The sequence below is a fragment of the Spermophilus citellus genome (genome assembly GCF_964194105.1).
Source record: "Spermophilus citellus genome assembly, chromosome: 14".
Classification (NCBI taxonomy): Eukaryota; Metazoa; Chordata; class Mammalia; order Rodentia; family Sciuridae; genus Spermophilus; species Spermophilus citellus.
Genome location: NC_138194.1, coordinates 34,320,747 through 34,341,906, shown reverse-complemented (window position 1 = coordinate 34,341,906; position 21,160 = coordinate 34,320,747). Strand labels below are relative to the sequence as shown.

At 36.2% G+C, this 21,160-nt stretch overlaps 1 protein-coding gene across 10 annotated transcripts in view; it reads left to right on the top strand.

Annotated features, from left to right (window-relative positions):
* The window catches only part of SGK3 (serum/glucocorticoid regulated kinase family member 3), a 127,387-nt gene that overhangs the window by 63,268 nt on the left and 42,959 nt on the right, over nt 1-21,160 (top strand). For all 10 annotated transcript variants that reach the window (XM_081266531.1, XM_081266539.1, XM_081266530.1 and 7 more), the window contains 2 exons: nt 5,238-5,321; nt 8,817-8,889. In XM_081266531.1, coding sequence (XP_081122657.1) covers nt 8,838-8,889 — 52 coding nt within the window. In that variant the 5' untranslated portion in view covers nt 5,238-5,321; nt 8,817-8,837. The remainder of the gene's footprint in view (nt 1-5,237; nt 5,322-8,816; nt 8,890-21,160) is intronic.

Here is a 21,160-nt window from a genome sequence, read left to right as displayed (position 1 = left end):
ATACAGCATATGGGAAAAATTTTGTTATATTTCCATTTCCGCTTTTGTTCTTCCCTAAGCTAGAATGTTTCTCTTTCCCCCATTTCTGAATATCCAGATTTTATTTCTTTTGAATGATGTGTCCTCCATAGAATCTGCCCTGCTATTATAACAAAAATAAAACTTCCTTCTTTAATGCATATTTTTACCTGTTTTCCCATTTCCTTGGAGAACCATACAAAACTATCTCAGACCCTCTTTATCAGAAAATGTATATGTGTGTGGTCTAGTGCGGTGGTGTACACCTACAATCCCAGCAGCTTGGGAGGCTGAGGCAGGAGGATTGCAAGTTCAAAGCCAGCCTCAGCAATTTAGCAAGGCCCTAAGCAACTAAGTGAGACCCTGTCTCTAAATAAAATATGAAAGAGGGCTGGAGATATGTCTCAGTGGTTAAGTGCCCCTGAGTTCAATTCTCAGTACCAAGAAAAAGAAAATGTATGTGAGCATACATACTGGTCTACATACTGATAATTTTATGTATGCTGTCAGGTGTTGTTGATCCATGTTAAGAATTTCTGTCATGAAGTTTCCGTAGTATCTTTCCTATGACATTTATTACTTTGTTTTATTTTTAATATTGTTGTATCAGATGTCCTTTTTTTCATCTTAAAAGCAAAACCCACTTCTGATTTTATTTTTTAATACTGTAGTATCTGTTATATAGCTTTATAAAGAATAAGCACAATGAATATTTCCTGTTGTTAGTATACAATAGAGAATAACCGATTTTTAAATTAACATAATGAAACATACAATATTGTATTTATTTCCAGTAGTCCAGTTAGTATATACAGATATCTCCTACCCTTCTGAAAAAAAAAGTCATTTATCTTATCTAAGTGATCTAGTCGTATAAAGTCCCCTCTGCTGAGTAGTGGTAAGAAATTAATTTAACAACTTAGATCTGTTTAACACTTATTTTGATCTAGGTAAAAATGCCCAGGTTGTGTTAATTCTGCTCTTTTTTCTTATTTTGATATACTTCTCCAGGTTGTCATCTTGACTTATGGGCAGGAGGGTATCTCCTTTCACAGTATTAATTGAGTAGATGACTAATTTCATGGTAACCTAGAGAAGGCTCTTGTATTCTGGTCATCCCTGTAGATCTTTGCTGTTCTAGCTGTGGAATGGCTGGTCTAGCACATATCCAGATGTGGCCGACATCATATAGCCCTGGGCATTTTATCAGCTCTGTTGCTGGTATCTGCAATTGATGGACTAACTTGGGATCTCTCCTTTTTTGGCTTGGCCAGGGTCCTAAAGGGGCCTCTACTGACTCAGTGCTTTGGTTCTCAGTAGCCAAAGAACCTCCTAAGGCTGTGACATGTTCTTTCCTGCTCTTGACTCAGTAGTCCCTCCCAGCCTCCAATGAGGGTTTCACCTGACCCCTGCCAGTTGAGCCCCATGACAAGCAATTTTCAGTTCAGAGTGCCTGTCACATGGGAGATGAGAAAAGCTGAAGAGTTAAACTAAACCCTTCATCTGAACACTACACTCTGCCTTTTTAACTGTGTGGGCTAGGTGCTCCCAAATGGTGGCTTTCTCCCAAGAAAGGGAGAAAAGAAACAGCCTCTCTGCTCTCTGTTCTTTACTAAACAAACACACCTCCCACCTCCTGCATCAATGCCAGAGCAGAGAGATTGGAGGCCATTTACCTCTTTTCATGTGTGCTGTCAGCCTCTATATTGCAGTGGTATCTTAAACAGTGTGCATTTATTACACATGATTTAAACACATTTTTACTAATATCACAATGAAGGTAAACAAGGGTTAATAAACCTTGGGTAAAGTAGGGAAGTGTGTGCAAGTTTTTTTCCTTCCCTCTTCTTATTTTTACCTTTGGGCCATTCTCTGCTTCAGGGACTTTACCTCCTGCCAAGTTAGACAGAAATTCATAACATTGAAAGTGTGGGCTGTAGGTTGTGTCAGATGTCCTTTGATTTTTCAGGGTATAGGTATTTCCATGTTTTCTGAGAAACGGTCAAGGAAGACTTCAGCAACTTTCTTACCTAGCTGTGCCCACATGTGCTCTGAGTTCTCAGAAGCCTTGTCCAAATCACCATGTTCATTTATTTCTTCAGATTCCCAAATGTTGCCTCATTACAGAGACTTTTTCTGGTCTCTTAAAATATAAAATAGCACCTTCAAACCCCACCCCAAACTCCCTTTCACTCTGTCCTGATTAATAACTCTTTAATAGCTGTAATCATCACCTGACTTTTGGCATTTATTTACATGTGCTTTGCCTGCCAGAATCAAGGTACTTTGAAGCAAGAACTTCCCTTACTATTGTTTTACCATCCCCTATAACAGAGATAGTAGATGTTTAGTAAGTATTTGTTGGGTGAAAATAGTACTAAGTTCATGTATTAGTTACTGGGTCACAATAGTGCTGTCCTCAGTCCTCAAGAAACTTGATTCTAATGAGCTCAGATAGACCCCTCCTCATCCGACACAGACTCTCTGTTCAGCTTCAGCAAGTCCAGATGCCTGTAGAACAAAAATAGACCTTGTGTTACTGAGTATTCAATAATATTTTTACACTCTTCTCATCTTTTATGTAACTCCCATAGATTCATGCATTGCATTCTAGTATGTCTTGACTTAAACCAAGTCTACATTATATTTTCATTTATCCACTTGACAAACTGTTGGTGAATTCTGTGTTATGCCAGGAATCTTCAAGGCACTAGAGATTCAATGGGTAACACAGCTCTAGCTCTCAAGAACTTAAATTCTGGTGAGGAAAGACAGACCAAGTAAATACTCAAATAAAAATAATTTCGTATTACAATAAGTATTGTATTGTTTCTGTGAAATCCTGCTTTTTTCCAATAGAAGTATTTTTTAAATTTTAAATGTTTTTTGCTTGTTATTTTATTAGAACTTACTTAATAAGCACTTGTCTATAACCATACTGTTAGTTAATAATTTCACAAGACCTTATTTCCTGTAAATATATCTGCTGCAGATCCACTCTAGCCTGGAACCTAGAGTGGTTCTGTTCTTGGCTGTACCTGGGAGCCAGGGGAGGCCACCTGACATTTCTAGGGACTACTGTCCTCACCAGGAAATCAGCATAGGAATTTAAGAGCCTGGGCCAAGCCCCGTGGCACACGCCTGTAATCCCAGCGGCTTGCAAGGCTGAGACGGGAGGATTGCGAGTTCAAAGCCAACCTCAGCAAAAAGCAAGATGCTAAGCAACTCAGTGAGACCCTGTCTCTAAATAAAATACAAAATAGAACTGGGGATGTGACTTAGTGGTCGAGTGTCCCTGAATTCAATCCCCAGTACCCCACAAAAAAACAAGAAAGGTCTGGGGATGTGGCTCAGTGGTTGAGTGCCCCTGAGTTCAATCCCCAGTACCATAAAAAAAATTTTTTTTTAAGAAGCTTGCTGAATATGGTGGTACGTTCCTGTAATCCCAGTCACCTGGAGGCTAAGGCAGGAAGACTGCAGATTCAAGTCCAGCCTCAGCAATTTAGTGAGACCCTGTCTCAAAATAAAGAATAAAAGGGCTTGGGATGTGGCTCAGTGGTTAATTTAACACCTCATGTTCATTTAAGCACCCCTGGGTTCAATTCCCGGTACCAAAATAAAAGAATTTAAGATAAACTTAAGGTTTTTGTCCTTCCATAGCAGTGCTCTTCCCAGGCCTATCTGATCCTATGTGCTGTATCACACATAATCTGATCTTAGCTTCACTGGCATCTTGACTAGGTCTTCTGCCCTTTACTTCTGCACTCTTTCTATGGGGAGAGTGTTACCCAGTAACTCCCTCTAAGACAACTCAGTGCCTTTATTAGAACTTACTTAATAAGCACTTGTCTATAACCATACTGTTAGTTAATAATTTAAGAACTGGATCACCTGTAAGTGATGTTGTACCCAAGTGCTTTTCTTTCCCTCTGAGTGATATATGTCTCTTGTCCAGGTGACTGATACCAATGACTTGACTTCACTTTCCAGTTGATGCTGTATCCCCTCACAGAAGGCTTTATATTTTGGGGTCCTTCAGTGAAACTGTGGCCCTGTGAATGTGTCTCTATATTAATAATACTACAGAATTTCTATAACATAATCACATAAAATATCAGATTGTTGCTTTTCTTACAGTATTATCTAAGGTGAACTTGTGGATATAGGTTACCTATCTTTCATGGGAAAGGAGAGTTTGTATTCATTTGTGTTATTGTCTTCTGAGATAAAGTTTCTCTTTTAAGTTGTCTAACAAGCCATATGAAATATCGTCAATCTCAAAAGCAACTTATATTTCTTGTCATCACTATAAGATAATACAATTGATAAACCAGGTCCTACATCACCCAGCCTTTCATCATATACCTGGATTCTTGTTATTTTTCCTTTAGAAATTATACAAAATCCTTGGGGTCCTAAACTCTTCTCTCATAATTCATCACAATATGTGGAATTATGTTCTGAAAGTATCTATGGGTGAATTAAGAGAGTTCATTCTATAACTATTGATGATTTGATACTGGTTCTGTTACATAGAGAATAGAAGGTTTAGATTTTTATCTTGAGTTTTATGTTGTTCATTTAAGACTATGAACTTGGGCAAGTTATTTAACTTGTTGGCTCTCACTTTCTCTCTGTAGTGGAGGTTAATAATTTTTGTTCTGATAACTTCATAGGATTGTTGATTATAGTTATGGGATCATGTATTATGAAAATGTTAAGCCCATGTAAGATGATATTAGAAAATCTGAGTACAAACTCTTAATTTAAAGAGTACTGCATAAAAGATGGCCTGCAAAAAAGAATAATAATAGTTTAGTGTTTACTCTGTGCCAGGCATTACTTTTGAAAGTACTTGATAATTTCTAGCATTACTTTCAAAAATTCTTTATAAATTTTATAATATTCAGTACATGTGATGTTATACTCTTGAGAAAAACCTGAAGCAAGACTGGCAAAATGTCAGAATTCAGTAGATCCAAATAATGAATATTTGTATGTTATTTTCTAAAAATTACAGCAATATTTCATAACATTAAAAAATAATCACCTCTTGATAAGATTAACATTTCAGTTGGTATGCTTATGTGCTTGAGAATAATATGTAAACATTAATCTTAATACCAGTTTTGCAAGTATAAAGACATTTTTACAAACTTAACTAATGGGGGTTTTTGCAGTTAAGATTTCTTAAATTAATGTTATTTTTATATCTGCAGGTTTATAAAGTTCTGGTCTCTGTAGGGAGGAGTGAATGGTTTGTCTTCAGGAGATATGCAGAGTTTGACAAACTTTACAACACTGTAAGTAATAGTCTACAAGATTCTACTTAAAACACCTTGAAAAACCCCCAAAGATTTATTGGAGTGAATAAATTAATACTAACATGTATCAGAAAAGCAGAAAAGGGTAAGGGATTCTTAAAAAGCATCCTAACAGGAATTCTTACAAATAAGGGTGCAGAGAGGACTGTTGAGCAATTCCAAATAAACTGTTGAATAGCTTATATATATTTTACTGTCGGAGACTATTAGAAAAATCCTTCATACCAAATAATCATGGTATTTCTGTTGAGTAATTGCCCAGTTATAAGCTTTAGATCTGAAAGTCTGTCTTGAGCCCACCCTCTTTCCATATGTTATTTTTAGTTAGGGATAAGTCTTAGGTTCTAGGGTTGTTGTGTTTTTTGTATTGTTGTTTTTTGGTTGGTTGGGTTTTTTGTATTGTGGATTGAGCCCAGAAGTGCCATGGAGCCACATCACCATATCCCCAGTTATTTTTTATTTATTAATTTGAACAAGGTCTCACCCAGTTGCTGAGGATCTCACTAAATTGCCGAGGCTGGCCTGGAACTTGCAGTCCTCCTTCCTCAGCCTCCCAAGTTGCTGGAATTACAGGTGTGCACTACCATGCCCAGCCAGAGTTTTTTGTTTATTTGTTGTTGCTGTACTAAGGATTGAACCCGGAGGAACTCTATTATTGAGACACATTCACAGTACCCCTACCCCCATCCCTTTTTATTATTTTGAGTCAGGGTCGCACTAAGTTACCTGGGCTGGCCTTGAATTTATAATCCTCCTGCATCGGCTTCCCGAGTTATTAGGATTATAGGCATATATAACTATGCCCAGCCATTTTAGAGTCCAGATTTTAAGTAGCTAAAACAACTGAAATGAGTATTAATTTTCTTTTAGATACTTGGTGGGTGATATTCTTTTTAAGTGGGTTTTTAAAAAATATGTTCTTTTTAGATATACATGGCAGTAGAGTGTATTTTGATAGTGAAAGCTAAGAGACCACTGACTACCTAAGTAACTAAAACCTGATTTTTATATATTCATAATTCAGACAGTAAAGAATATTCATAATAATAATGTTTGGAGTTGTACAAACTTTCTAAAGTAGACAGCAAAACAGCAGCATCATTGTAACTCATCAGGCTCAATACCACCAAGTACTGATGTGGATGGGGGTTGTTGCCTTGAAAGATCTATGTGGAGGACAAGAATGCCTTAGTTCATCTCCAGATTAGGGCAGCTGTGAGTTCCAAACTTTGCTTCAGTCAAGTAAAAAGCAATTGTGGCCAAGCATAGTGGTGCCCAAAGACTCTGAAGGCTAAGGCAGGAAGATAGCAAGTTTGAGGCCAGCCTTGGCAACTTAGAAAGATCCTTGGAAACTTAGCGAGAATCTGTCTCAAAAAAATAAATAAATAAATAAATAAAGCTGGAGGTGTAGCTCAGGAGTAAAGCACTTATAGGTTTAGTCCCCAGTATCAAAAACAAAACCAAAAATACAACTATACCTCAGATTCCAAGTTTCAGTTCTTTATGTCCTCATAATAATGAGGTTTTCCAGTGTTGTTTAATAAGTGGAAAATTATTAGACATCCTCTGTATTATATATATAGGATGATAATTTTTAAAATTTCTTAACCCTGGTTCCTGAAACATATAAATATGTAAGTTACTAGTTACAAGATTTTTTTTAGACATTTTTCTTTTCTTTTTTTCTCTCTCTTTCATTTTTCAGAGCCAGGGATTGAACCTTAGGGCCTTGCACATGCTAGGCTTGTGCTCTACCCCTGAGCTACATGCCCAGCATAAGAATTTTTTTTTAATGAGGGAAATTAAGCATATCTCCATTAAGAGACACATTATTTCCTAAATGGGCCAGAACAGTGTCTGTCTATAGAACTTCCCATTATTCATTAAGTAATGAAAATTAAGACTTATGATTTTATCTCATTTAGCATTTCACTGTATTTGTATTTGTTCCAAATAACATTCAGATGACATCCTAATTGAAACTGAACTTAATAATATTGAAATTTTTAAATGGTATTTGTTCCTATGCAAAATTAATACATGATCTTAGCAAGTCTATATAATAGAGGAAAGTAAAACTACATTAAACTTTAAAGTCAGCCATCAGGCTGGGGATGTAGCTCCATAGTAGAGTACTTAGGTAGCATGCATGAGGCCCTGGGTTCAATCCCTGGTACTGCAAAAATCCATAAATACATTTTACTGTATTTTCTTTGTATTATTTTCTTTAATATCTGTGCAACTGAAATATCTATATAGTTTCAAATATTGCTTAGTCAAAGGATATTGAGATTCTTTTAACAATAGAGTTTGTATATGGGATATCCTTTGTACATTTTTAGTGTTTTTTTAAGATATGGTTTACATTGGAGCCTGGGCAAGGGCTGAACGGTGAGATGTAAAATACCTGTTAAAATACCCACTAAAGCTCTTGTATACCTGCTATCTACATAGCATTTTTTTTGAGATCTATATTAATCTCACTGTACCCATTAAAATAGCTAAGTTATTCTTTGGTGAAAGTAATATGACAGTAGTATCTCACACACACAGTACACTTCAGATTTTAATCATCCATCTCATTTCTCTTATATTCCTCTTCCTTTTTATTTTTTGGTTTTTTCTTTTTGTGTACCAGAGATTGAACCTAGGGGTGCTTAACCACCGAGCCATATTACCAGCCCTTTTTCATATTTTATTTAGAGATAGGGTCTCACTGAGTTGCTCAGGGCCTCACTGAGTTTCTGAGGCTGGGTTTGAACTTACGATCCTCCTGCCTCAACCTCCTGAGTCACTGGATTACATATGTGCACCACCATGCCCAGTGGGGGTTTTTTCTTATTTCATCATTTTCTTTGTCTCTTTTTTAACATAACTGCTTTTTAATTCTGCCTTCTATGGTGAGGGGCAAAGAAAAAACTAGGAGAATGATATCATTTGTATTCTTTGAAACTATAGAGGTCAGGTTAAACCTGGTCTAGTAGAGTTGTAGCTTAGTGGGAGTTTAGAAAATTCTTCTATAAAAAGTTTAAGGATGGGTGCTTCATGAAGAAGAGAATAAAAGTAATCATGCAATAAGATATCCAAAGTAAGCTTTATCTTTTTGCTTAAAGATCCTCAAATATTAATACCCCAACTAATTAATCACCAGCTGATAAAGTCATGAAACCTCATGGAGACCCATCACTGGTACAGATCTCCTCTGCTGAGTTTCTACAAGAAAACTGAGGCACATGGATGTTGAGTAACTTATCCAAGGTCACACAAATACTATGTGTTTTATTGGGACAAAATAGGATGGTAAATCTGTGGTATTTTATTGGAATGATTTAATATTACACATAATATGATCATATAGTTAAGTGTGTCTTATGGTGAATTTTATTTGAAATCAGATTGTTTTGGGTTTTAGTGTATGCATTACTAGAAGACCTAAAAAATTAGTTCATGTGATACTACTTTTTAAAATTTTAGTTGAAGAAGCAATTTCCTGCTATGGCCCTGAAGATTCCTGCCAAGAGAATATTTGGTGATAATTTTGATCCAGGTAAGCATTAACTTTATAGACCAATCATTAAGTAAGTGATGGTTGAAGTTTGAAGAAGTGGTTAACTTATTCATTGCACTGCATAGTAGTGCAGGAATTTTAAAAGTCAGTTTCTCCCATGTTCTGTAAGAATAATGTCTCAGGAAGGTATTTACTCTATACCAGTCATGATTTTAAGTACTTTGTACTTAATTTAAAAAAGTAAGAAATCATGATAATTAAGTAAAAGAGAGGAGAACCAAAAATAATAAAACCATAAGGCCTGAATAACTGAGAGAATTAATTCAAAGTGGCAAAAATGAATGAAGAACACAACTGCATGTTGATGATGAGCCTTGAACTTGGATTCAAGTTCTGTAGAGCCCTTGGTTGAATCCTTGAGGCTGAATTATTTCCTCAAGGGCAGAAGGCAAAGTAAAAGACCTGCAACATCATTGCTTCATTGTTGAAAGCAAAATACAGGCTGCATGCCTTGTGGTGTTTGTTTTCATAAGTTAATTATTTTACACTAAAAATTCATTTTTGTTAAAGAACTGTTTGAAATCTATCCTGAGCATATTGTGAATTGCCAACAGTGAAACAGATTGTGTGTCATAGAGATCTTGAAAAACCCTGCAGTGAAAAAATCAAATCTATTAAAAACTCTGAAGATAGATAAGATGCTTGGGGAAACAACATTTTGCTGGTGGGCATGCACAGTGGTACAATCCTTGGAGAGAGGAATGTGGTTATACTTAGCAAAAATTTGTGTATATTTCACTTTGGCCAAGTGGGATCTACCCAAAGATAAACCATATATACTGAGAAACTATATATGAAATTATATACATGAAAAAATGCGTATTGTGGTATGATTTTTACAAGAAAAAATTGAAATATACTTTCAAGTCTGCAATGCAATGTAGCTGTAAAAAAGCTACATTGCTATGGAGTGACCTCCAAAATATATAAGGTGGGGGAAAAGGGTGCATTTGAGTTTGTGTAGTGTGTATTTTTTGTGTATGAAAAAGTGTGGGTATTTGAAAAGAAATAATGCAGAAATCAAAATAATAAAACCAGTGATTTTGAGGAGGGATAAGACCAGAGGAGGCAACAGGGGTGTAAGTTAAATGTCTCATCTTGTTTATGTCTTTGACTTTGGAACCATGTATACATTTTAAACAATTTAAAAGCAAACATAAAAATGCAATAACAAAACATTTTCTAAGACTTTTTTAAGTGTCTATTAAGTACCTTCCAAGGTACTATGTTGAGGACTAAAGATAATAAGGGTTTTTTGTTTTGCTTTTTGTTTTTGTTTTTGTTTTTTGGAGCACTGGGGATTGAACCCACAGGTACTCTACCACTGAGCAACATATCAGTCCTTTTAAAATTTTATTTTGAGACAAAGTCTCACTCACTTGCTGAGGCTGGCCTTGAACTTGCAATTCTCCTGCCTCAGACTCCTGGTAGCTTGAATTTATAGGTGTGCACCACTCCACCCAGCAAGATTTTTCAAATCCTTGCCTTCAATAGCTCTTGTAGAAACCACTTTTCAATTCTCAATTTTAACCTTCTCTGCATCTTTTAAAATATATATTCATATAAGGTCTCAATTGGAAAAAAATTTTTATACATATCTCCAACTATAGTTCTTAAAGATAATATGTTGAGGAGGGGATCCAAGATGGCAGGCCAGAGGGAGGCAGCATTCTGTGTCGCACCATGACCTGGGATTCAAGTACTTAGAATACAGCTTCTCTGCGAACGATATTCCTGCCCCCTGCACAGGAAGCACCATGCCTGTCCAGGGCTCCAGGCCTCAGCCTCAGAGTAGGTCTCCCAACTACTCACTCACACAGGACTACCGCCCAAGCGAGACCATCAGCAGCTGCTGCAGCACCCTCAAAGAACTTTTGGCCACCCACCCGAGCAGAAATCATGGATGCGCTCCCAAGGAGAACACCCAGTAGCTTCCCATGAGTAGGAAATCTGGCCGCCACCCCTGTGGACCCCCATCTACCAATGTGGGGCTCCCCCGGTGGCCACCATCTTGGGCCTGTGCAGCAGCGGATATAGTCCCCTATAGACAGTAGCCTGCCTGCACCCAGGAACTTCACACAGGCTCTGAAGTCGGCCAACACAGCAAGCCACAAAGCTTGTGGCTGAACTCATCATCCAACACCATCACCTGGTTCCCCTGACCTGACCTGGCATCCTACTACTGAAAGCAGGAGCCTCCATCTTGGGTCATCTTTATCATCATCTTCAGGTACCCAGTTTCTAACACGCCCCTCTCTCTAGCATCCACTAACCTGCCACAGTGACACTCTTCACCATCCTGAAGGTGTAGATACCAGCTAACACAGACAACTCCATCTATAGGACCAGAAGGGAAGCAGGAAAGATATTGATCTCCAACCAAAACAACCCTTTATTCTTTCAAGATTATTTTTTTCTTTTCCTCTCTTTTTTCTCCCACTCTCACATCCCCAACAAATATGAAACCAAGTGCTTTGCATGAATTAGGATTTTGAGGACTGGGACATTTGAATAGTACATTACAGTTGTGTTGTACATTCTTTTTTATTTTTATTTTTTTCCCACCAATTTCTGCTATTTTAACATTTTTTATTTTTCTTGATATATATGTGTGTTTATACTCTACTGTCTTCCCACTTATGTTTACTCAAATTTACTTCTCCCTTTTCCTGCTACTAATCTTCTTTAGATTTCCCTTTCACACTTCCTAAGATATAACAACTGTATATCAGCACCTCCTACCTCCTCAGCATATCATCTTCCTCCTCACTCCCAGTTCTTTGCCTACCATCAGAAACTGTAAACCCTTTTACAAACCTGCTGATAGATAATAATTGAATTCACCATTTCTGTACAAAGTGACCAAACTGTACATGTCTTATTAGCAAACATTTGTTTTTAGGGTGTATATTGTTTACATTGGGATCTGATGCCATTGTACTTCACCTCAAAGGAGAGGTATTGGATCCTGACAGGGGCACTATAAGCCTAAGGGTAAAAACAGTAATGCCCAGTATATACAGTACTAGAAGGGAAAACACACAAGCAATATGAAAAGGGAAGAAAGTGCCCCAAACAAATCAAGATACTGCATTATTAGGATCCATGGCAAGCACAGCAGAAGAAATTACACAGAAGGAGTTCAGGATGTACATAATTAAAATGTTCTGCGAATTAAAGGATGATATAAGATAGCAAATACAGGCAGCAAAAGATCATTTTGACAAAGAGCTACATAAACAGATACAGGAAGCAAAAGATTAATAGGGAGATAGAGGTTAAAAAAACCCAGAAATCCTTGAAATGAATGAAACAATAAAACAAATAAAAAGTTCAATTGAATGCATCACCAACAGATTAGACCACTTGGAAGACAGGACCTTAGACAATGAAGACAAAATATATAATATTGAAAAGAATGCGGACCACATAGTGAAAATGATAAGAACATTCAAGAAATATAGGATAGCATAAAAGACCAAATTTAAGAATTATTGGAATAGAGGAAGGAATAGAGTTCCAAACCAAAGGAATGAGCAATGTATTCAATAAAATATCAAAATTTTCCAAACATGAAGAAACCAAATTTAAGACGCTTACAGGATGCCAAATGTACAAAATACAACAGATCCACACAAGACACATTATAATGAAAATGTCTAAATACAGAATAAGGAGAGAATATTTAAAGCCATGAGAGAAAGGAATCGGATTACATATAGGGGGAACCGATTAGAATATGTGCAGATTTTTCAACCCAGACCCTGAAAGCTAGAAGATCCTAGAACAACATATATCGAGCTCTGAAAGAAAATGGATGTCAACCATGATAAACAGAAGTTAAAAGATTTTACAACTTGAAAGTCTGCACTACAGAACCACCTCAGCAAAATATTTCATGAAGAGGAATTGAAAACAACAATGAAAATCAACAAAGGAAGGTATTACACTAAAGGAAAAACTAATCAAAGGAGAAACCAAGACAAGTTAAATATGAAAAATAAACAAAAATGGTTGGAAATGCAATTCATGTCTCAATAATAACACTGAATGTTAATGGCCTAAACTCACCAATCAAAAGACATAGACTGGCAGATTGGATTAAAAAAATATGCTGCTGCCAAGAGACTCATCTCATAGGAAAAGACATCCACAGACTGAAGGTAAAAGGTTGGGGAAAGTAATAACACTTACATGGACTGCAGAATCAAACTGGTTTCCATCCTCATATTAAAGAAGACTTCAGGCAAAGTTAATCAAAGGGTTAAAGAAGGATATTTCATACTGCTTAAGGGAACAATTCATCAACAAGACATAACAATAATAAATTTATATGCCCCATGGAGCAATTAAGTTCATCAGACACACTCTTCTCAGGTTCAAGAGTCAAATAGACCACAACACATAATTCTGGGTGACTTTAGCACACCTCTTTCACCACTTGATAGATCAACCAAACAAAAGCTGAACAAAGAAACTATAGAACTTAATAACTTAGACTTAACTGACATATATAGAATAACTCATCCTTCAGTGAACGGATATTCTTTCTTCTCAGCAGCACATGAATCCTTCTCTAAAATAGACCATATCTTATGCCACAAAGCAATTCCTAGCAAATATAAAAAAGTAGAGATATTACCCTGCATTCTATCAGATCTTAATGGAATGAAATTAGAAATCAATGATAAAATGAAAAATAAAAGCAACTCCAACACCTGGAGATAAATAATGTGCTACTGAATGAACAATGGTTGGAAAAGACATCAAGAGGAGATTAAAAGATTCTTAGAGATGAATGAGAACACAGATACAACATATTGAAATCTCTGGAATACTATGAAGGCAGTACTAAGAGGAAAATGTATTGCATGGAGTTCATTCCTTAAAAGAGGAAAAAGTCAAATAAATGACTTAACATTACCTCTCAAAGCCCTAGAAAAAGAACAAATCAACACCAAAAGCAGTAGAAGACAGGAAAATAATTAAAATCAGAGCTGAAATCAATGAAATTGAAACAAAAGAAACATTTGAAAAAAAATGACAAAACAGAAGTTAGTTCTTTAAAAAAAATAAATAAAATTGACAGACCCTTAGCCATGCAAACAAAGAGAAGGAGAGAGAAAACTAAGATCACTAACTTAGGTGATGAAAAAGGAAATATCAAAACATACACTTCAGAAATACAGAAAATAATTAGAAATTCTTTTTGAAAACTTGTACTCCAATAGAATAGAAAATATCGAAGGCATTGACAAATTTCTAGATTCATATGATTTGCTCAGATTGAATCAGGATGTTACACACAATTTAAACAAGTCAATTTCAAGTGAGGAAATACAAGATGCCATAGGAAACCTACCAACCAAGAAAAAGCTCAGCACCAAATGGTTATACAGCCGAGTACTACAAGACCTTTAAAAGAAAAACTAACACCAATACTCTTCAATTTAGGAAATAGAAAAAGAGGGAGCACTTCCAAACTCATTCTATGAGGCCATTGTCACCCTGATTCCAAAACCAGACAAAGACACATCAAAGAAAGAAAACTTCAGACCAATATCTCTAATGAACATAGATGCAAAAATTCTCAATAAAATTCTGGCAAATCAAATACAAAAACATATCAAAAAGATCGTGCACCATGATCAAGTGGGGTTCATCCCAGGGATGCAAGGCTGGTTCAACATAAGGAAATCAATAAATGTAATTCATCACATCAATAGACTTAAAGGTAAGAATCATATGATCATCTCAATAGACACAGAAAAAGCATTCAACAAAATACAGCACCCTTTTATGTTCAAAACATTAGAAAAACTAGGGATAACAGGAATATATCTCAACATTGTAAAAGCTGTCTATGTTAAGCTCCAGGACAACAACATTCTAAATGGAGAAAAATTGAAAGCATTCCCTCTAAAAACTGGAATAGGAATGCCCTCTTTCATCACTTCTATTTAACAGTTCTTGAAACTGGCCAGAGCAATTAGACAGATGAAAGAAATTAAAGGATACATATAGGTAAAGAAGAACTTAAAGTATCACTATTTGCCGACGATATGATTCTATACCTAGAAGACCCCAAAAAATTTCACCATAAAACTTCTAGAACTAGTAAATGAATTCAGCAAAGTAGCAGGATACAAAATCAATGTTGATAAATCAAAGGCATTTCTGTATATCAGTGACAAATCCTTTGAAAATGAAATGAGGAAAACTACCCCATTTACAAGCCTCAAAAAAAAAAAAAATCCTTGGGAATCAATCTAACAAAACAGATGAAAGACCTCTACAACGAAAACTTCAGAACAGTAAAGAAAGAAATTAAAGAATACCTTAGAAGATGGAAATATCTCCCTTGCTCTTGGATATGCAGAGTTAATATTGTCAAAATGACCATACTACCAAAAGCACTACACAGATTTAATGCATTCCAATCAAAATCCCAATGACATTCCTCATAGAAACAAGAAAAACAGTCATGAAGTTCATCTAGAAAAATAAGAGACTATACCAGACTTGAAGCTATGCTACAGAGCAACAGTAACAAAACCAGCATGACATTGGCACCAGAATAGACTGGTAGTCCAATGGTACAGAACAGAGGACACAGAGACCAACCCACATAAATACAGTTATATTAGATAAAGGTGCCAAAAACATGCATTAGAGAAAAGATTGCCTCTTCAACAAATGGTGCTGGGAGAACCAGAAATCCATATGCAACAAAATGAAATTAAACCCCTCTCTCTCACCATACACAAAACTCAACTCAAAATGGATCAAGGACCTAGGAATTAAACCAGAGACTTCTGTGTCTAATAGAAGAAAAAATAGCCCCTAATCTCTATCATATCAGATTAGGCCCCTACTTCCTTAATAAGACTACTATAGCACAAGATTTTAAAATCAAGAATTAATAAATGGAGCTGGGATTGTGGCTCAGTAGCAGAGTGCTTGCTTCGCTTGTATGAGGTACTGGGTTCAATCCTCAACACCACATAAAAATAAATAAAGGTATTGTGTCCATCTACAACTAAAAAAATTTTTTTTAAAAAGAATAAACTGGATGTATTCAAACTAAAGAGTTTCTTTTCAGCAAAAAAAAAAAAAAAAAAAAAAACAATCAGTGAAGTGACTAGAGAGCCTACAGCTTGGGAGCAAATTTTTACCACTTGAACATCAGAGCACTAATCTCTCGGGAATATAAAGAACTCAAATGAACCGAGGAACTGAAGAGACACTTCTCAGAAGGTGATATATAGTCAATCAAAAAATATATGAAAAAATTTCCAGCATCTATAGCTATTAGAGAAATGCAAATCAAAACATCTCTAAGATTTTATCTCCAGTCAGAATGGCAGCTATTAAGAATATAAATAACAATAAGTGTTGATGAGGATGTGGGGAAAAAGGCACACTCAGACATTGCTGGTGGGACTGCAAATTGTTGCATCCATCTGGAAAGCAGTATGGAGATTCCTTGGAAAACTTGGAATGGAGCCACCATTTGACCCAGCTATCCCACTCCTCGGTTTATACCCAAAGGACTTAAAAACGGCATACTACAGGGACACAGCCACATCAATGTTTATGGCAGCACAATTCACAATAGCTAAACTGTGAAACCAACCTAGATGCCCTTCAGTAGATGAATGGATAAAGAAACTGTGGTACATATATACAACGGAACATTACTCAGTCAATAAAAGAGAATAAAATCATGCAATTTGCTGGTAAATGGATAGAGTTGGAGAAGATAATGCCAAGTGAAGTTAGTGAATCCCAAAAAACCAAATGCTGAATGTTTTCTCTGATATAAGGAGGTTGATTCATAGTGGGATTGGGAAGGGAAGCACGAGAAAATTAGATGAACTCTAGATAGGCAAAGGGGAGGGAGGGAAAGGGAGTGGGCAAGGGGTGTAAAAAAGATGGTGGAATGAGATGGACACCATTATAAGTACATGTGCGAAAACATGAATGGTATGAACATACTTTGTGTACAACCTGAGATATGAAAAATTGTGCTCTGTATGTGTAACATTAATTGTAATGCATTCTGCTGTCATATATAACAAATTAGAATACAAAATAAAATTTAAAATGTAAAAAAATAGATAATATATCAACTTTATATATATTCCTAGTACTCATCCTATGATGGGTGCATGACTTGGAGTTATTTTCAGATATTTGCATGCTTAATTTTAGCTTAAAAATTAAGTTTTTTTTTATTGGTTGTTCACAACTTTACAAAGCTCTTGACATATCATACTTCATACATTAGATTGAAGTGGGTTATGAACCCCCAATTTTACCCCAAATGCAGATTGCAGAATCACTTCGGTTACACATCCACAATTTTACATAATGCCCTATTAGTAATTGTTGTATTCTGCTACCTTTCCTATCCCCTACTATCCCCCCTCCCCTCCCCTCCCCTCCCTTCTTCTCTCTCTACCCCATCTACTGCAATTCATTTCTCTTCTTGTTTATTTTCCCATTCCCCTCACAACCTCTTATATGTAATTTTGTATAGCAATGAGGGTCTCCTTTCATTTCCATGCAATTTTCCTCATCTCTCCCTTTCCCTCCCCTCTCATGTCACTGAGTAATGTTACTCTTTTCTTCCTACTCTTCCTCCCTGCTCTGTTCATATTTGCTCTCATTATATCAAAGAAGACATTTGGTATTTGTTTTTTAGGGATTGGCTAGCTTCACTAAGCATAATCTACTCTAGTGCCGTCCATTTCCCTGCAAATTCTATGATTTTGTCATTTTTTATTGCTGCATAGTACTCCATTGTGTATAGATGCCACATTTTTTTTATCCATTCATCTATTGAGGGGCATCTGGGTTGGTTCCACAGTCTAGCAATTGTGAATTGTGCTGCTATGAACATCGATGTGGCAGTATCCCTGTAGCATGCTCTTTTAAGGTCTTCAGGGAATAGTCCGAGAAGGGCAATAGCAGGGTCAAATGGTGGTTCCATTCCCATCTTTCCCAGGAATCTCCAAACTGCTTTCCAAATTGGCCGCACCAATTTGCAGTCCCACCAGCAGTGTACAAGTGTACCCTTTTCTCCACATCCTCGCCAGCACTTGTTGTTGTTTGACTTCATAGTGGCTGCCAATCTTACTGGAGTGAGATGGTATCTTAGGGTGGTTTTGATTTGCATTTCTCTGACTGCTAGAGATGGTGAGCATTTTTTCATGTACTTGTTGATTGATTGTATGTCCTCCTCTGAGAAGTGTCTGTTCAGGTCCTTGGCCCATTTGTTGATTGGGTTATTTGTTATCTTATTGTCTAATTTTTTGAGTTCTTTGTATACTCTGGATATTAGGGCTCTATCTGAAGTGTGAGGAGTAAAAATTTGTTCCCAGGATGTAGGCTCCCTATTTACCTCTCTTATTGTTTCTCTTGCTGAGAAAAAACTTTTCAGTTTAATTAAGTCCCATTTGTTGATACTTGTTGTTAACTCTTGTGCTATGGGTGTCCTGTTAAGGAATTTGGAGCCCGACCCCACAATCTGTAGATCGGAGCCAACTTTTTCTTCTATCAGACGCAGAGTCTCTGGTTTGATATCAAGCTCCTTGATCCATTTTGAGTTAACTTTTGTGCATGGCGAGAGAAAGGGATTCAGTTTCATTTTGTTGCATATGGATTTCCAGTTTTCCCAACACCATTTGTTGAAGATGCTATCCTTCCTCCATTGCATGCTTTTAGCCCCTTTATCAAATATAAGATAGTTGTAACTTTGTGGATTAGTCTCTATGTCCTCTATTCTAAACCATTGGTCCACCCGCCTGTTTTGGTACCAGTACCATGCTGTTTTTGTCACTATTGCTCTGTAATATAGTTTGAAATCTGGTATCGCTATACCACCTGATTCACACTTCCTGTTTAGAATTGCTTTTGCTATTCTGGGTCTTTTATTTTTCCATATGAATTTCATGATTGCTTTATCAATTTCTACAAGATATGCCGTTGGGATTTTGATTGGCATTGCATTAAACCTATAGAGAACTTTTGGTAATATCGCCATTTTGATGATGTTAGTTCTGCCTATCCATGAACAGGGTATGTTTTTCCATATTCTAAGATCTTCATCAACTACTCTCTTTAGGGTTCTGTAGTTTTCATTGTATAAATCTTTCACCTCTTTTGTTAGGTTGATTCCCAAGTATTTTATTTTTTTTTTGAGGATATTGTGAATGGAGTGTTTTTCCTCATTTCCGTTTCAGACGTTTTGTCGCTGATATACAGAAATGCCTTTGATTTATGCGTGTTGATTTTATATCCTGCCACTTTGCTGAATTCATTTATTAGTTCTAGTAGTTTCTTTGTAGACCCCTTTGGGTCTTCTAGGTATAGAATCATGTCATCTGCAAATAGTGATAATTTAAGTTCTTCTTTTCCAATTTTTATGCCTTTAATTTCTTTCGTCTGTCTAATTGCTCTGGCCAGTGTTTCGAGAACTATATTTAATAGAAATGGAGATAGAGGGCATCCCTGTCTTGTTCCGGATTTTAGAGGGAATGCCTTCAACTTTTGTCCATTCAAAATGATGCTAGCCTGAGGCTTAGCATAGATAGCTTTTACAATGTCGAGGTAAGTTCCTGTTATCCCTAGTTTTTCTAATGTTTTGAACATAAAGGGATGCTGTACTTTGTCGAATGCTTTCTCTGCATCTATCGAGATGATCATATGGTTCTTATCTTTAAGTCTATTGATGTGGTGAATAACATTTATTGATTTCCGTATGTTGAACCATCCTTGCATCCCAGGGATGAATCCTACTTGATCATGGTGCACAATTTTTTTGATGTGTTTTTGTATTTGATTCGCCAGAATTTTATTGAGGATTTTTGCATCTAGGTTCATTAGAGATATTGGTCTGTAGTTTTCTTTCTTTGAGGTGTCTTTGTCTGGTTTCGGAATCAGGGTGATGTTGGCCTCATAGAATGAATTTGGAAGAGCTCCCTCTTTTTCTATTTCCTCAAATAACTTGAAAAGTATTGGTATTAATTCTTCTTTAAAGGTTTTGTAAAACTCCGCTGTATACCCATCCGGTCCTGGGCTTTTCTTGGTTGGTAGTCTTTTGATGGCTTCTTCAATTTCATCCATTGATATTGGTCTGTTCAGATTGTGTGTATCCTCCTGACTCAGTCTGGGCAAATCATATGACTTAAGAAATTTATCGATGTCTTCACTATCCTCTATTTTATTGGAATATAGGTTTTCAAAATAATTTCTAATTGTCTTCTGTATTTCTGTAGCATCTGTTGTGATATTGCCTTTTTCATCCCGTATGTTAGTAATTTGAGTTCTCTCTCTTCTTCTCTTCGTTAGCATGGCTAAAGGTCTGTCGATCTTATTTATTTTTTCGAAGAACCAACTTTTAGTTTTGTTAATTTTTTCAATAGTTTCTTTTGTTTCAATTTCATTGATTTCCACTCTGATTTTAATTTTTTCTATCCTTCTGCTACATTTGCTGTTGTTTTGCTCTTCCTTTTCTAGGGCTTTGAGATGAAGTGTGAGCTCATTTATTTGTTGGTTTTTTCTTTTTTTGAGGAATGACCACCAGGCGATGAATTTTCCTCTTAAAACTGCTTTCATTGTGTCCCATAGATTCCGATATGTTGTGTCTGTATTTTCGTTTATCTCTAAGAGTTTTTTGATTTCCTCCTTTATGTCTTCTGTAACCCATTGATCATTCAGTAACGTATTGTTCATTTTCCATGTGATGTAGGATTTTTCCTTCCTTCTTTTATCATTGATTTCCAGTTTCATTCCATTATGATCAGATAAAATGCATGGTATTATCTCCACCCCTTTATATTTACTGAGGGTTGCCCTATGGCATAATATATGGTCTATTTTTGAGAAGGATCCATGTGCTGCTGAGAAAAAAGTATATCCATTTGATGATGGTTGATATATTCTATATATGTCAGTTAAGTCTAGGTTATTGATTGTGATATTGAGTTCTATAGTTTCTTTATTCAACTTTTGTTTGGAGGATCTGTCCAATGGTGAAAGAGGTGTGTTGAAGTCACCCATAATTATTGTGTTGTGTTCTATTTGATTCTTGAACTTGAGGAGAATTTGTTTTATGAACGTCGCAGCACCATTGTTTGGTGCATAAATATTGATAATTGTTATGTCTTGTTGGTGAATGGTTCCTTTTAACAGTATATAATGACCTTCTTTATCCCTTTTGATTAACTTAGTCTTGAAGTCGATT